The sequence below is a fragment of the Idiotropiscis lumnitzeri genome, chromosome 5, assembly GCF_059441095.1.
Source record: "Idiotropiscis lumnitzeri isolate Australia: NSW breed Sydney's pygmy pipehorse chromosome 5, RoL_Ilum_1.0, whole genome shotgun sequence".
Classification (NCBI taxonomy): domain Eukaryota; kingdom Metazoa; phylum Chordata; class Actinopteri; order Syngnathiformes; family Syngnathidae; genus Idiotropiscis; species Idiotropiscis lumnitzeri.
The window spans coordinates 20083477-20096806 of NC_142395.1; the positions used below are offsets into that span (position 1 = coordinate 20083477).

General features: G+C 38.4%; 1 protein-coding gene across 1 annotated transcript in view; it reads right to left on the bottom strand.

Moving 5' to 3' along the window:
• diaph3 (diaphanous-related formin 3) overlaps positions 1–12718 on the bottom strand; it is a 74038-nt gene extending 61320 nt beyond the window's left edge. The window contains exons 1-12 of the mRNA XM_088296981.1: positions 12559–12718; positions 12175–12326; positions 10943–10975; positions 10393–10572; positions 8914–9018; positions 7694–7824; positions 7270–7344; positions 6704–6773; positions 1967–2103; positions 1593–1698; positions 387–497; positions 129–247 (exon numbers count right to left, since the gene is read on the bottom strand). Coding sequence (XP_088153107.1) covers positions 129–247; positions 387–497; positions 1593–1698; positions 1967–2103; positions 6704–6773; positions 7270–7344; positions 7694–7824; positions 8914–9018; positions 10393–10572; positions 10943–10975; positions 12175–12300 — 1193 coding nt within the window. The 5' untranslated portion in view covers positions 12301–12326; positions 12559–12718. The remainder of the gene's footprint in view (positions 1–128; positions 248–386; positions 498–1592; positions 1699–1966; positions 2104–6703; positions 6774–7269; positions 7345–7693; positions 7825–8913; positions 9019–10392; positions 10573–10942; positions 10976–12174; positions 12327–12558) is intronic.
• Between the last annotated feature and the right edge of the window lie 612 nt (positions 12719–13330).

The window sequence follows — 13330 nt, forward strand, 5'->3', positions numbered from 1 at the left end:
GTCACACTTTGTATTATCAAATCTATTCAAAAATATTTGACCTTCAGTGGGTGACGTGTATATTCATTTTAGACAGAAGACACTAAAAGCGAACACTCGCTGAAATAGGTAAACGGTATAAAGGATATTCCAGCTCGCTTTTTATGTCTTCCAGCCTATGAGAGAATTCCATCATGTCCTCTTCTCTGTGCTCCTCAAATACCTTGAGCTGAATGTCAAGGGCATCATTCCTCACAGATGACAGTTGCTACATTCAAAAAGAAGAACATACAGTAAAGATGTTTGCAGGGAGATAAAGGATTAATTTTAGGAAACAAATTGAGCATTACAATTTTGGATTATGAATATAGTACAAGTACAAATTAAATGTCCGTCCGTACACTTACTGGTAAAATGGCTTTAAGGCCACAACGAATAAATTCATTCCTGATGTGCAGCCGCAAGTCCAGATCATCGGGTGATGTTACTAGCGCATTGATTAACTGCATGCATGCCACCTGAAATATGAAATGTAAACGTAACATAAAAAGGAGGAGAGGGGGGCAAGTAAAACTGAATACTTCTTCCAGCAGTTGATGAACATAGCGACATGCATCCTAAATGAGCTTTACCACCAGGAAGAGCCAGCCTCCAACTCGGGAGGGTTGATTTTAATATTGATGCAACAACTGTAGACATAAAACCAACAGCCAATCGAAGGGAAAATTGTATCATTTGGAAGCTGTTTTTCACTGCCCTCCAAGTTTAGTTGTGGGACTGCTGCTTCCTGCGGCTTCACTATTGACGGAACAAAACAAAAGCAACCCAGTCGTGTTTGGAAAATACTATAGCAATATTAGAGTCCAGAAGAGATGCACGTTCATTATTACTTACTGAATATTTATAATTATTTCTTATTCATAATTCTCTTTGGCTTTGAATTAAAACACACTAACAAACATGTAGATCAGGCACGGGGCAACTGGCAGACCGCATGCAACCCACACTCGGAGTGGCCCCTCAAATGATTTATGAACATTGCAGATATGTTTCCTCACTTCTGCAGTTCTGAGAGATATTATTATTGCTCACCACTGGGTGGCAGACATCATGATGTCGCGCTCCTGGCAGACAATTACTATTAGATAAGGAAACGATTACAGTTTTATGTTCACAACGTGCATTGCTGTATTGGATACCGCAATGCTTGCTGGGACGTGAAGAGTGGTCGATCTCAACAACGGTTCACAAAACAAGTTTTTTTTTTTGTTTTTCTTTCTTCACAAGAAGTTTAGGTAGTCAGTTTAACGCGCATGAACTGTTGTGCTCCTTGTGTCCAGCAAAAGTACAGGCATATTTAACGCAAGCATTGTAAACGCGTTTGGTAGCTTGGCTGTTGACGTCTGGCAGACTCGCCAATCAGGGGAGTTTTTTGGACTATTCTACAAAGCGGAGTGCACTGCCCAATACTACACTGTGTGTCATACAGGTGAGTGAGTCTGCCTCTTCATTTCCAAGATTGAATAACATGCAGGATAAACATACTAGAATATCAAAATCTTTGCGTGAGTTGAAGTCTATACAAAATTCAGACTGTGCCACTTTGCTCTTACTTGTAATTGCACCGAGCGATCTCGTAGTCCTTGCACTATGGGATTAAATCTATCAATGGCTCTCCATTCCCCAGCAGTGGTGATGGCTTCAAGGACCTTCTCCAAACTATGGTAAATAAAAATATGAAATGCACGAGTGAATATTGAGTTGATATTTGTAAAAACATCTTCAGTTCCTCTAAACTTTTAGCACAAGTGGAAAGACATGGCCTTTCAAGCATAAAATGGGTCAACGAAATATTATTACACGTTAAATCTTTTATTTTTAACCCTTAATTGTACCCATAATATTTTAAACGAATGAAATTGTTGAAAAACATTTGGTTTAAATTACAGAGTACAACACATGAAAAACATTGTCATCAGAAACGTACGTGTTCTCTTCGCCCACAATGCAGATGGCCGACAGCAGCTTCATCACATCGGTCATCATCGCGGATTGGGTGGGATCAATTGCTCTCGCAAGTAACGCAAGACTTCTCTCCTCCCCAAGTATTCGATCCAAGCCATACTGCAATGAACAAGCACATGTGTAAACAGCTTTTCAATCACACCGTAAAATTAAAATCAACCATTATTGATAAAGACAGAATTTTTAATAAAGATAAGATAAGATAAGATGTCCTTTATTAGTCCCACAATGGGGAAATTTGAGGTGTTACAGCAGCAAAGATATAGATCACACAGAGTCGGCGGCGTAATGTAGCCGTTAATGTATAACATTAGCAGCAGACATTCAGAAAAAGCATGCAAATATACACAGTATAAACGTATCTAAGTGTAAGGAAACACTCCTAATGTTTGTCCATTATACGGAGGGGGAAACGCTGTAATGATAAAAACTACTGAATGATTGAAAATACTGCAATCATAAAAATATTGCAATGATAAAAGTACTGTAATGGTAAGAGTACTGAAATGATAGAAAAGTACTGCATGATAGAAAATACTGCAATGGTAAAAGTACTGTAATAGTAAAAGTACTGCAACGATAGAAAAATACTGCAATGATGAAAGTACTGCAATGGTAAAAGTACTGCAATGGTAAAAGTACTGTAATAGTAAAAGTACCGCAATGATAGAAAAATACTGCAATGATAAAAGTACTGTAATAGTGAACATCCTGCAGTGGTAGAAATACTACAGTGATAGAAGTATTGTAATAAGAATACTGTAATGGTAAACAAAATACATCATTGGTCAATATTTAAGTACACCCTTGGCTGAAAGTACAGTAGTAGTTAATATTGCATCCTAGGACTGCACAATTGCACTAATTTGTATATACTGGGGGCTCTCAGTTGTACGTTGTACATACGAGGTGGAGATTGCAAATGACGAAAGTGGTATTGTGGGAGGGATTAATTTCCTAAGCTTTGCTTCTGATGTTCCAACTTGAAGGCCGTGTATGACGGTTGAAATAAAGTTCACCTTGACCTTGAACTAGCGCATGCAAGATGTAAAGAATACAATGTGACGCGGCAAGATAGGCCCGCTCAGTATGCCCGACAAGTTTTTATTACACAAATATGTCATGTAATTATGACTTTTACAACTATCTCAGCTGGAGGTGTGGGATGAGGAGAAAAAATCTATGTTCCGATACATATACTTTTACATCCCAATAACGTTGCACAGCCCAATATTATACTTTTTCCTTAAAAGTACATGAAAATAAATAAAGCAATTTTCCGGGATATTTCCTCCATTTGTTTAAAAGATACATTTTTTTTCACACAGAAAACGCAATAGAATGAAAAAAAAATTTAAAAAAAAAGATAATAGAAAGTATCTTTGGAATGTATCATTTTATCTCCGGCCGGGAAATCAAAATTGCATCAACAAACTGTCATTATGATTGAAAGAAAATTAATAAATGAAAGAAGCAAGAAAAGAAAACTACAATATGGCTCTTGAGTTTTCAAGAGGTGTTTTTTGTGGCCTTCCATTTCTGCATGTGACACATTTAGCACTAATAATAAAATAAAAAACTGGAGCGTGCAATATACACCATACAGCTACTGACCATTAGCGAGTGCAACTCAAATTTTCACTCTGCATAAAAGCGCACATGCTTCAGTGGGTGTGAAGAGGACGGAAAACGAAAGTCTCGACAGCGGAATCATTATGGAGCTAGTGCGTTGGTCTTAAGAGACAATAAGACAGTGTCCCAGCTCCTCACACTTGAGTGATCTTGCTTGTTAACTCTGTTCCCTAATTTGTGCCTCTGTATCCCATTGCTCCCCAACTTCCCGGCAAGTGATCAATTTGAGCATCCCATCACGACACTTTCATTCCAATTCCAAACATGTACAAACGCCGACCACATCTACAGCTTACTCACAGAAGGGAAACTGTGATTAAAAAAAAAAGATCAAATATTCAGTTAGTTTACTAAAATAATAAGTCAAAATACAAGCCACCGCTGCTCTGCTTACTGATACACATGTAGTTGGGGACCTGAACAAAATAATTGGAATGCTGCTGTGCCACAAATTAAATGCTGTATAATTGACACTGTTTTCGAATGATTGCACAAAGGCAGAGTCTAATTTTGCAAATTGTTAATGCCTTTGCCTCAACTTTTGTCTACTTAAGTGTCAGTGTTGCATATCAAGTGGGGAGGGGAGGGGGGATGCCGTGTGTGGTACAAGGGAAGGCAGAATGGAGGACAGGTGTGCAAACAATACAATAGTGATGGCATCAGGCAGAATCTTCACATCTCCAAAAAAAAAGAAAATCACGTTTCTTCAGATACATTGTATCATAAAGAGAGCAAGCCATTTTTAACACATCAGATTGGTGAAAATGAAAACAATTTCCATCCGTACCACTAATTTACTTTGCTTTTAAATTGCAAGTTTGAGAGCGTCTGTACTGACAAACATTAGATTATTTCTTAAAACAAAATGATATATAAAGAAAAACAGATTCCCGTGACTGCTAAACATTTAACAATGAATCCGTCTTAAAACTGCAAACATTTTTAAGTGATGATTCTACATGTGCTGTAACATCATTGTTACCTCGATAGATCACACTTTTGATTTCTGCTTTGGTCCGGCGGATGCACGGCTCGCTAGTAGCGGCTAAACTGCTCATGTTTACGTGGGCAGTAAATTTGGCTCGCATTTTTCACATCATTACTTGGTGGTACTTGTTCAAATGATTCAACAGGACAGTTTTTCAGCACATGTCTTGCACAACCGGCTTCATTTATTCCACATCCTTTGGAAATACCGTCACAAAAGCCATTGTAAGGAACTTCTAGACAAAATAGCTTCATCTTTGCCAATTTATAATACATTTACTGTTGTATCAAAAGACCACACAGCAGTTGAACAAGAAAGACTCTACTGAACATGGCTTTGACCAAAGAAGTTGAGTGCAGATGCTCAGTGTCACACCTGAAGATTGTTTTTGACATACGAGTGCTGCTTGCATAGCTGAACAAATGGAAGGGAGGGGATGTCACCGACCATATGCCTTTACCATATGCATTGTGCCACACACTGCATCACATTAGTCTGCATGGCAGCCACGCAGTCCCGAGGTCCAGTGAGACCGAGATAACTTTAGTTTGGTTCAGATGTTGTCAATTACAGTATGTGTTGCAGAAACCAGTTGAGGAGTGCAACGACAAGTCTGTCCTGCCTTCAATTAAGCATGGTGGTCAGTGTCTTGGTCTGAAGCTGCATGAGTGAGTTGGCACTGGGGAGCAACAGTTCATTGGGGAAGCTATGAATGCCGACATGTATGTGACGCGCTGAAGCGGAGAACGACGACCTCCCTTCGACTCCTAAAGAAGCTGAGGGTAAAGAGGATGGACTGGCCAAGCATGTCTCCAGCCCAAAACCAAATTGAGCATCTATGAGGTATATTCAAACTGAAAAGCACAAGGTCTCAAACATCCACTAGCTCTGTGATTTGGTCATTGAAGAGTTGAAGAGGATTGCAGTGGCAAGTGGTGAGCTGTTGTGAACTTCATGCCAACAAGTGCCATGCCAGTACAGTACAGGGCATGCTGTACAGTACAAAGTGCCGAAGTGTACAAAGGCCGAGGAAGTCAAAGATGTACTTACAGCAGAGAGAAAATAAGTCTTTTGAGCATTAGGTGCATTGCATTCCAAGATGCCTTTTGAGCCAAAGAAGGGTCTAGAACAGGGGTGGGCAAACTTTTTGATTGGCGGGCCACAATGGGTTCTAAAATTTGACAGAGGGGCCAGACTAGGAGCAGATGGATGGATTGTTTTGGTAACCTCACCTCAACGGAGAAAAAAATAGATTTCATTTGAAATGAAAACGAACAAAAGCATTAAAACAAAAATATCTGTGTTTGACACACCAGAATAATTAGAAAATAAAAAATTAACCAGGTTTACTCATGTAATTTTTTTCAAGTTTGGCGGGCCGGATTAAAATGTTTAACGGGCCGTATGTGGCCCCCGGGCCGTAGTTTGCCCACACCTGGTCTAGACTGTGGACTTGCAGAAAAACCTACAGTTAACTGCTTAGCATCTGGCATCTGTTTAGATGCAGGATTACATGAGACGATATATTATAGATGTAATATTTAGAGTTTGTGGCAGAGTGGCACAAGGATTTTTTTTTTTTTGTTCCGTTACAAGGCGATTCAAACTCAATCCTGCAGGGGGCCAAAACTCAAAGAACATTTTAGGTTGTGCTGCGCAAAGGATAAAGATTTGTTTAACAGACCAAAATGTTTTTTTTTTTTTCCAACCAGGATGTGAAAAGAGATATTATACAATATTATTCTGCAAAAAAAAAAATAATCTTAAAATAAATTAAAAAATGTTACACTGCAAGAAAATATGTCAAAATTATACAAAGACTATTTGCTGCATGTGGTACAAAAGAATTTCCAAGTCAAGGCCAACACATCTGCCCCGGAGACGAAAATTGAAAAGCACCATCCCAAAATTAACTTAATTGGCGCACGGAAGGAAACACAGGCACAGTCTACTTAGCCTGGAAACCCAAACTCATTGCTGAATCAGCCTTGCCTTAGTATGTACTGTATGACATTTCTTCATACACCTATATGACCACATAAAGACACATTCTGAAATGATGGCTGGTGTAATTATTACCTTGTTGTTCATGAAGGCTTTTAGACACTGGATAACCTTATGTTGGTTCTTTTTGTCGATCCTCTCCTGCCTGAGAACATGAAATAAAGAAAATTGATCCATAATATGTACCACTTATCCTGCTCAGCATCACAGAGAAGCTGGAACATATTCCAGCGGAATTTGGAAAAAGGTAAGACAGGTATACCCTGCGTCTATTGCATGTTTAATTGCAGACTTCTCGCTAAACCTTAATTATTATTATTTTTAATTATTCGTGACATTTCAATGAGTGTATTGTTCAGATTTTTTTTATTTGGCATTATATTGGCAAAGAATTTCTAGAAGATTACAGCTCGGTAATATTTGGAATTCATGAGCCAGTTGTTAGAGAATTTATAGCTACCGATTATGAGTTACATCTACGATCTAAGGTGAATATATTTCCAAACAATCATTTCTTTATTCCATACTTTTTCTGTCGTGGAAATTTACATAAAATTTCATACATTTCCAAATTTATCTCAGAACTCTGATTATTGAAAACGGAGAGTCATTTACACATAAATGTTGAAATCAAAACTTACTGTTTCTTGGCCAGCAATCGCTCCAAAATATCAAGTAACAATCCAAGGCCCTCATGACCGAAGCTCTGTACCCAACTGTAAGAAGAACAAACATGGACTATCACCACAGAGTGATGATAGACAAGCAGTATAACAAGAAATTTATATTTATAATATATATATATATAAAATATATAAAATATATATATAAAATATATATATAAAATATAAAATATAAAATATATATATAAAATATATATATAAAATATAAAATATATATATATATAAAATATAAAATATATATATATATATATATATATATATATATATATATATATATATATATATATATATATATATATATGACATTTAATTGTAATCCAAAAATAAGGGAAAAACATCTACTTTTAAACAATGGGACCTATTTATTTTTGCTTTACTGTACCTGACAGGATTGCTAGTAAGCGAGACACGCAATGAGTCCAAGCAAGCAAACAAGCGTTCTTCCATCACCCCTGACTTCAGTTCTCCTAGAAATTCCTGAGGAGATATCTGATAGCTGCTTTTCAAGCTACCCTGGAGGAAGGGAAAAAAAAAGAAAATATTTTACATGTAAAGGTGGGAAGAAAGAAAAAAAAATAATTTAACAAATACATTACACTGTATGATGTGTTTTGTAAGTATGCCCAAGTCCAAATGATCTACTTTACTTATTTCAAAATATACTTAGAATTCTTTATATGTACTATATATATTATGCATACCTTCCATAACTGCATGAACGCATATGTGATACAACAGGCGTATATGACTGGTTGCCCTACATGTCAATCAAGTGAAAAATTTCACAACGGCTGACAGGCAGGAGTCTATTTGTTTTTTTTTTAAACTCATTCACTGCCGTTGACAGGCAGCTACATCAATAGCATAAAACTGGGAGGTCTGGCAGTGATTGAGTTAATACCATGAGAGTGATGACACTCCCTTCGAGAGGTACTGGTAGCTCGTGATCTTCTTAATGGGCACCCCTGATGCAAGGCATAGTAAATGAAAATGTACGGCTCTACTGAAGGTTGCAGAGTGCCTAAAATGCACCTCTGATACAAACACCTTCGCTTACATATCTACTATCTTGAAGCAGAAGTCAAGTCAAAATAGTTCTTTGCAATATATTCTGTGCTACCACTAGTCTAAGCACATCATGCTGATTCATATTTATTGGGCTTGTTGAATATGAATCAAGCAAAAAAAATAAATAAATGTCCACCCTGTTTTTATCCATCTCCAGGAGCTGCTCATGTGACCAATCCCACAAAACAGGTGAGCCAGGATTTTGGCAAATTGAGCCCTGTTTTTTTTTATTTTTACACTACATTTGCAGTTTTGTAGTCGGGAAATGACGGTGGGTTTCTATAATAATTCTGCAACAGTATCAATAAAAATGCATATTAGTTTTCTATGTTTCACGGGTGTCTTATAAAACAACAGCGCTGTGCTATTGCCATCCCTGTAGTTTTACACATACTGTTTCTCAAGGTCTTAACCACTAGGTACCAAAATATTAACTACCATATAAAACTGGGGAGCTAACAGTGCTCCTTCAAATGTGTTAATTTGACACTCATTACATATGGCTATTAATACATTATACAATATTGAACATACCGTTTTTGAAGCAGTACAAACATACTGGATGACCATTTCTCTCTTGGTATTGAAGTCCTTGTCTCTCAAGGGAGTCTTTTTTTCCTCATTCAGGTTCATGTCCTCCTAATATAACATGGACAAAGTTAGAAGAGAAATACAATAAATGTGTTTTTTCTGCCCTATTTATATAATACCCTTTTGTCGCATTGACCTGTCTCATATTCAACAACTAAAACAGATTAACACAGCATGTTGCTCTGATTGTTCAATATGGGAAAAAAAAAACTTCAATGCCCGGCATTGTGACAGTAAAGCCAAAGCATGAATATTGTTCAACTCCTAAGAGGAGACACGGAGATGGCACGTTACCTCGAAGGGGGAGTCGCAATCACAACATATTAGCATTAATTCAAGTAACTTTAAATGAGTGACCCTGAAAATACCGGTATGTGGATTTTAGGAATGAGTCAGTAACATTGGAATCAAAGCTTAAAACCAAAATATTGAAACACTGGACAATGCTTTCATTGGGTATTTGTTCTGCAACGTTTTTTTTCCCCCCATATGTTCTGTCTTCACACACACACACGCTAAAAACGAGAGCTGCAGCAAAGCAACAGGGTTGAATTTCTGACAATGGATAAAGGAAAAAAATCTTTGCAGCTCATTTGTTGAATAAATGGGAATGAGGACACAGTCATTCTTGGAAACAAAAAAAAACAAAAAAACATATATATAGTGAATGACTGCTCTATGCGGCACGGTGGTCGATTTAACATTTCTGCAGCCACTTCGTCATCTCCTCCATGTCACAAATTCCCCTTTTCCATTCTACCGGTTCTACCCCAAACCAGCCTGATTCCGCCCTGTGCGGTCGGTTTTCCATTACACAATTTTCGAAGCCCGGGCAGTGACAATGACACCGTGCTTATTTGCATGCAGACCGTAGACAAACATAGCAATCCATTCATAACATATTTCAGCACGTCGGTATGCCTTCCAGGCAAGCACATCGGTCCACACATCCCGATCAAGTGCGTACATGCATTCATAATGCAAACGGTGACCCCTTGAAAGTGAGAAAGAAACAGCTCCTGTGTTTATAGTAACATTGGATGGAAATACTGGCAGCTCTCCTCGGATAAGAGCTCCTCCAAGCAGATTCCATTGTTGTTTATGCTTGTTGCGCTGGAGAATATGTGTTGAGTTTGCTTATACTTGCATGTGTTTAGTACACATGGACTGAGAAAGCAACTGAGAAGGTTGGTAGCACCATGAGCCCCACCTCAATCCCTGGCTCCACAGGGCCGCCAAAAACATTCATCTTAGGCTAAGAAGAATCGAAATGACGCATAGATGGACTCTGCTATACTTGAAGTGTAAGGAAACACTGATGCCAAGAGTCATTAGCTCAACGAAAGTTGAGTTCATTTAAACAGTTTCGCAACATTGTGGGTAAAAAAATGGCATGAAGAATGAATGATATTATTTGCATACCATCATTTTCTCAAACAGTGCCAGTATTTCTTTTTCTGAAGTGATCTTTGATGAGAGTTCCTCAAACTGGGAGTTAGATGATGAAAATACAGACCAATCGGTGGCACTATATTTAGAATGAGGTATGGCTGGCCGCTCCTTTTTGCTACCCGGGATGCGAATGCTTGCAAATCTGTCCAGCTGCAAGGGAGAAAAGGAAAGACAGACAAAATCAAAATAAAGTAAAAGGGTGTAACATGTTACTACAATGAGTGTTAGTTTATAAAGAAAGTGATATTGATCAGAGTGGAGTCAATAACGCATTCTGCATTAGGGGAAAATATTCAAATTTTATTTCATGAGAACAGCATCAATTTGATTAGAAAGGGTGAAAGGAAATTGGACAAAGACGTTCACTTAAGAAGAGAAAAGGCTTTGCTTTGTTAGTAAACGTCATGTTTGGTAATGAAACATTGTCAGAATTACAAAAAAATAGTACGGTTTTAGTCACGTTAGTTGATAGTTTGGAGGCAAGAAAATTGAAGAACTGTTTCCATATTTCATATCTTACCATGTCATCAGTGAGATTTCTAAATGGTAGGTGCTACAAATAGGGGACAAACAAAAACAATATGAAGCTTCGTGAAGTAGCTCTACCCTGCACATAATCAACTACTGGAATGTATCAAAATAGTCTACTATCCTTTAAAAAAAAGCAAATAGTTAACGTATATGGCCATGAACATGGCAAATTGTAAATCCAAACTCAGATATTTATATATTGTGTTCAAGATCTTCCTTACTGGAAAGAATGTGCAAAGCAAAAGAATGGATTGCTATGTCGCTCGAACTTATTGCGAAGTAGTTTTGAACGTATTGATAGTGCATGTGCATGTCAATAACCTGTGGAATTGTGAGGGAAAATACTGTTGTTTTTAGCATTTTGCCAATATGTTTGTGCGACTTTATCAATACGGTCAAACTACTCTGCAGTACGCTCCAATGACAGCCCAGTCAAAAAAAATTTACTTTACATTGGCAATTCGGTACTAAATACCAAATAAACAACAATTGGTTAATAAACAATAAAGTAAAGCGTAAAAATTTGCTATATAATGCAAATTGAAATGTATCCGATTAATTGATGGAATAAGCCAGTGATCCCCGAACTACTTTATTTCCACCGGGGACCGGTTTATACAAATCCCAAACTTTTTTTTTGGACCCACAACAACTACCTAGCTTGTGTGTTTAACATTAGCGCAAGGCACCCAAGACTATTAGCATCTTGACATGCGTCAGGAAGCCATCATAGATGGATGTAACAGGGAGAAGCTTTAAAAATAAAATAGTTTTTAGCCTCGAATAATAAATAAACTAGAAGTACTGCAAGTTTATTTTTCTCTTTCATCTCTGCAGCCGTACCGGGCCGCCGCCTTGCTGGTTGGGGACCACTGGAATAAGCCATAAAAATAATGAATTCTGAAATTACTTGATAGTGACAGCCCCAATCCAGTCCATTAAAAGTACTCAATTTTGTTCACATAACTCCTTCCTGTGCCATCATCATAAAAACTGAACCACCCAATTGGAACCTTGACATACATCAAACACAGCCATTATCGATACATTACATATTCAAATGGATGAATAAGTGACATTAATGGGAAATGTGCACACCTGTCCTGTCAAAGCAGCCATCATTTTATTATTTAATATAACAACAGCCTTTGCAACATTTAAAAGGACAACAAAAGCAGCACATTAGACAGAAGTGTCCCTGTTATGTGAAGTGAAACTTACAAACTTGGGTTTGCGGTCTCCGTCTTCGGAACATGGCGTAGCCAGGTGGGAAGCGGAAGCTTTCTTCTTATGAGATTTACCGTCCCGCCCCGATGTGGCCTCAAACCGCTGACCGTAAGTGTCCATGTCGTTGACTTGCGCACATCTAAATCCTGAATGTACAGTTACAACACATGCTCGTCAATTTAAAAAAAATGAGGCGCGTGCAGAGGTTGCAATCAATCGCATAAAGTCGCTGACACGATCCAGAACCAGATTCGTGCATTGGAACTGTCGGTGAAGCTGTCAATAAGCAGGTTGGCTACAACCTCATTTACTGGTGGCTTTACACAGCGCTAATCCAATTTGTGGACTGTCACGTCAACGTGTCAGTTCTCCACTAACCTGTGGATGGCGTTGAACATGTAGTCGCGCTGTAGATATGGTTTATGTCTACTGATTATGTCCAAGTAGGAGAACTCTGGTAACCATTAGCGGAAATGCTGCATACACAGCAACACATTACAGCAGTTTAGACATACCCGCGCAAAGACCTGTAAGAAATCGACTGTTTGAGTCGGCCAATAGCGTCCACGCAATAGTGGAGGAGGAACTATCATGGGAGTGAACTCCTCCCTTTTTAGGTTGAACGTGTATTTGATTGGTTATCATTGCTGCCAATCAACTGACTTTCAACCGAATTGCTTCTTTCAAAAAAATACGAGTGGGCGTTTGTGCGTGCGCGCTTGCGTGCGTATCTACGCGTGCGTGTTTGCGCACGAATGTGCTTGAGTGTAAGTGGGCGCGTCATTGAAGCATATGTTTGTACCAATGGAAAAAAGTCAAACTACTTTAGATACATTTCATTTATTTCATTTTGGGATGTTGTAACATGATAAAATGTGGGATACGTAAAATACAAGGATTTTCTGAGTTGAAACAAGCCGTCAATCAACGGTGGTGGTCGGACATCGTCCTCACCCGTAATTCAATGGTTGGTGGCATTACGTACCTGAACCAATCAGGGGGCGCAAAAACAGGCGACGTCACCCTGAGCCGTTGTCAAGGCGCTGTGTGTGAATTTAAAATCTGATTGGATCAGAAAGAAAGTAGGACGGACGGACGGACTGACGGACATTACTACATTTACTGTACAGGTCTGGACGATGGGCAGCCA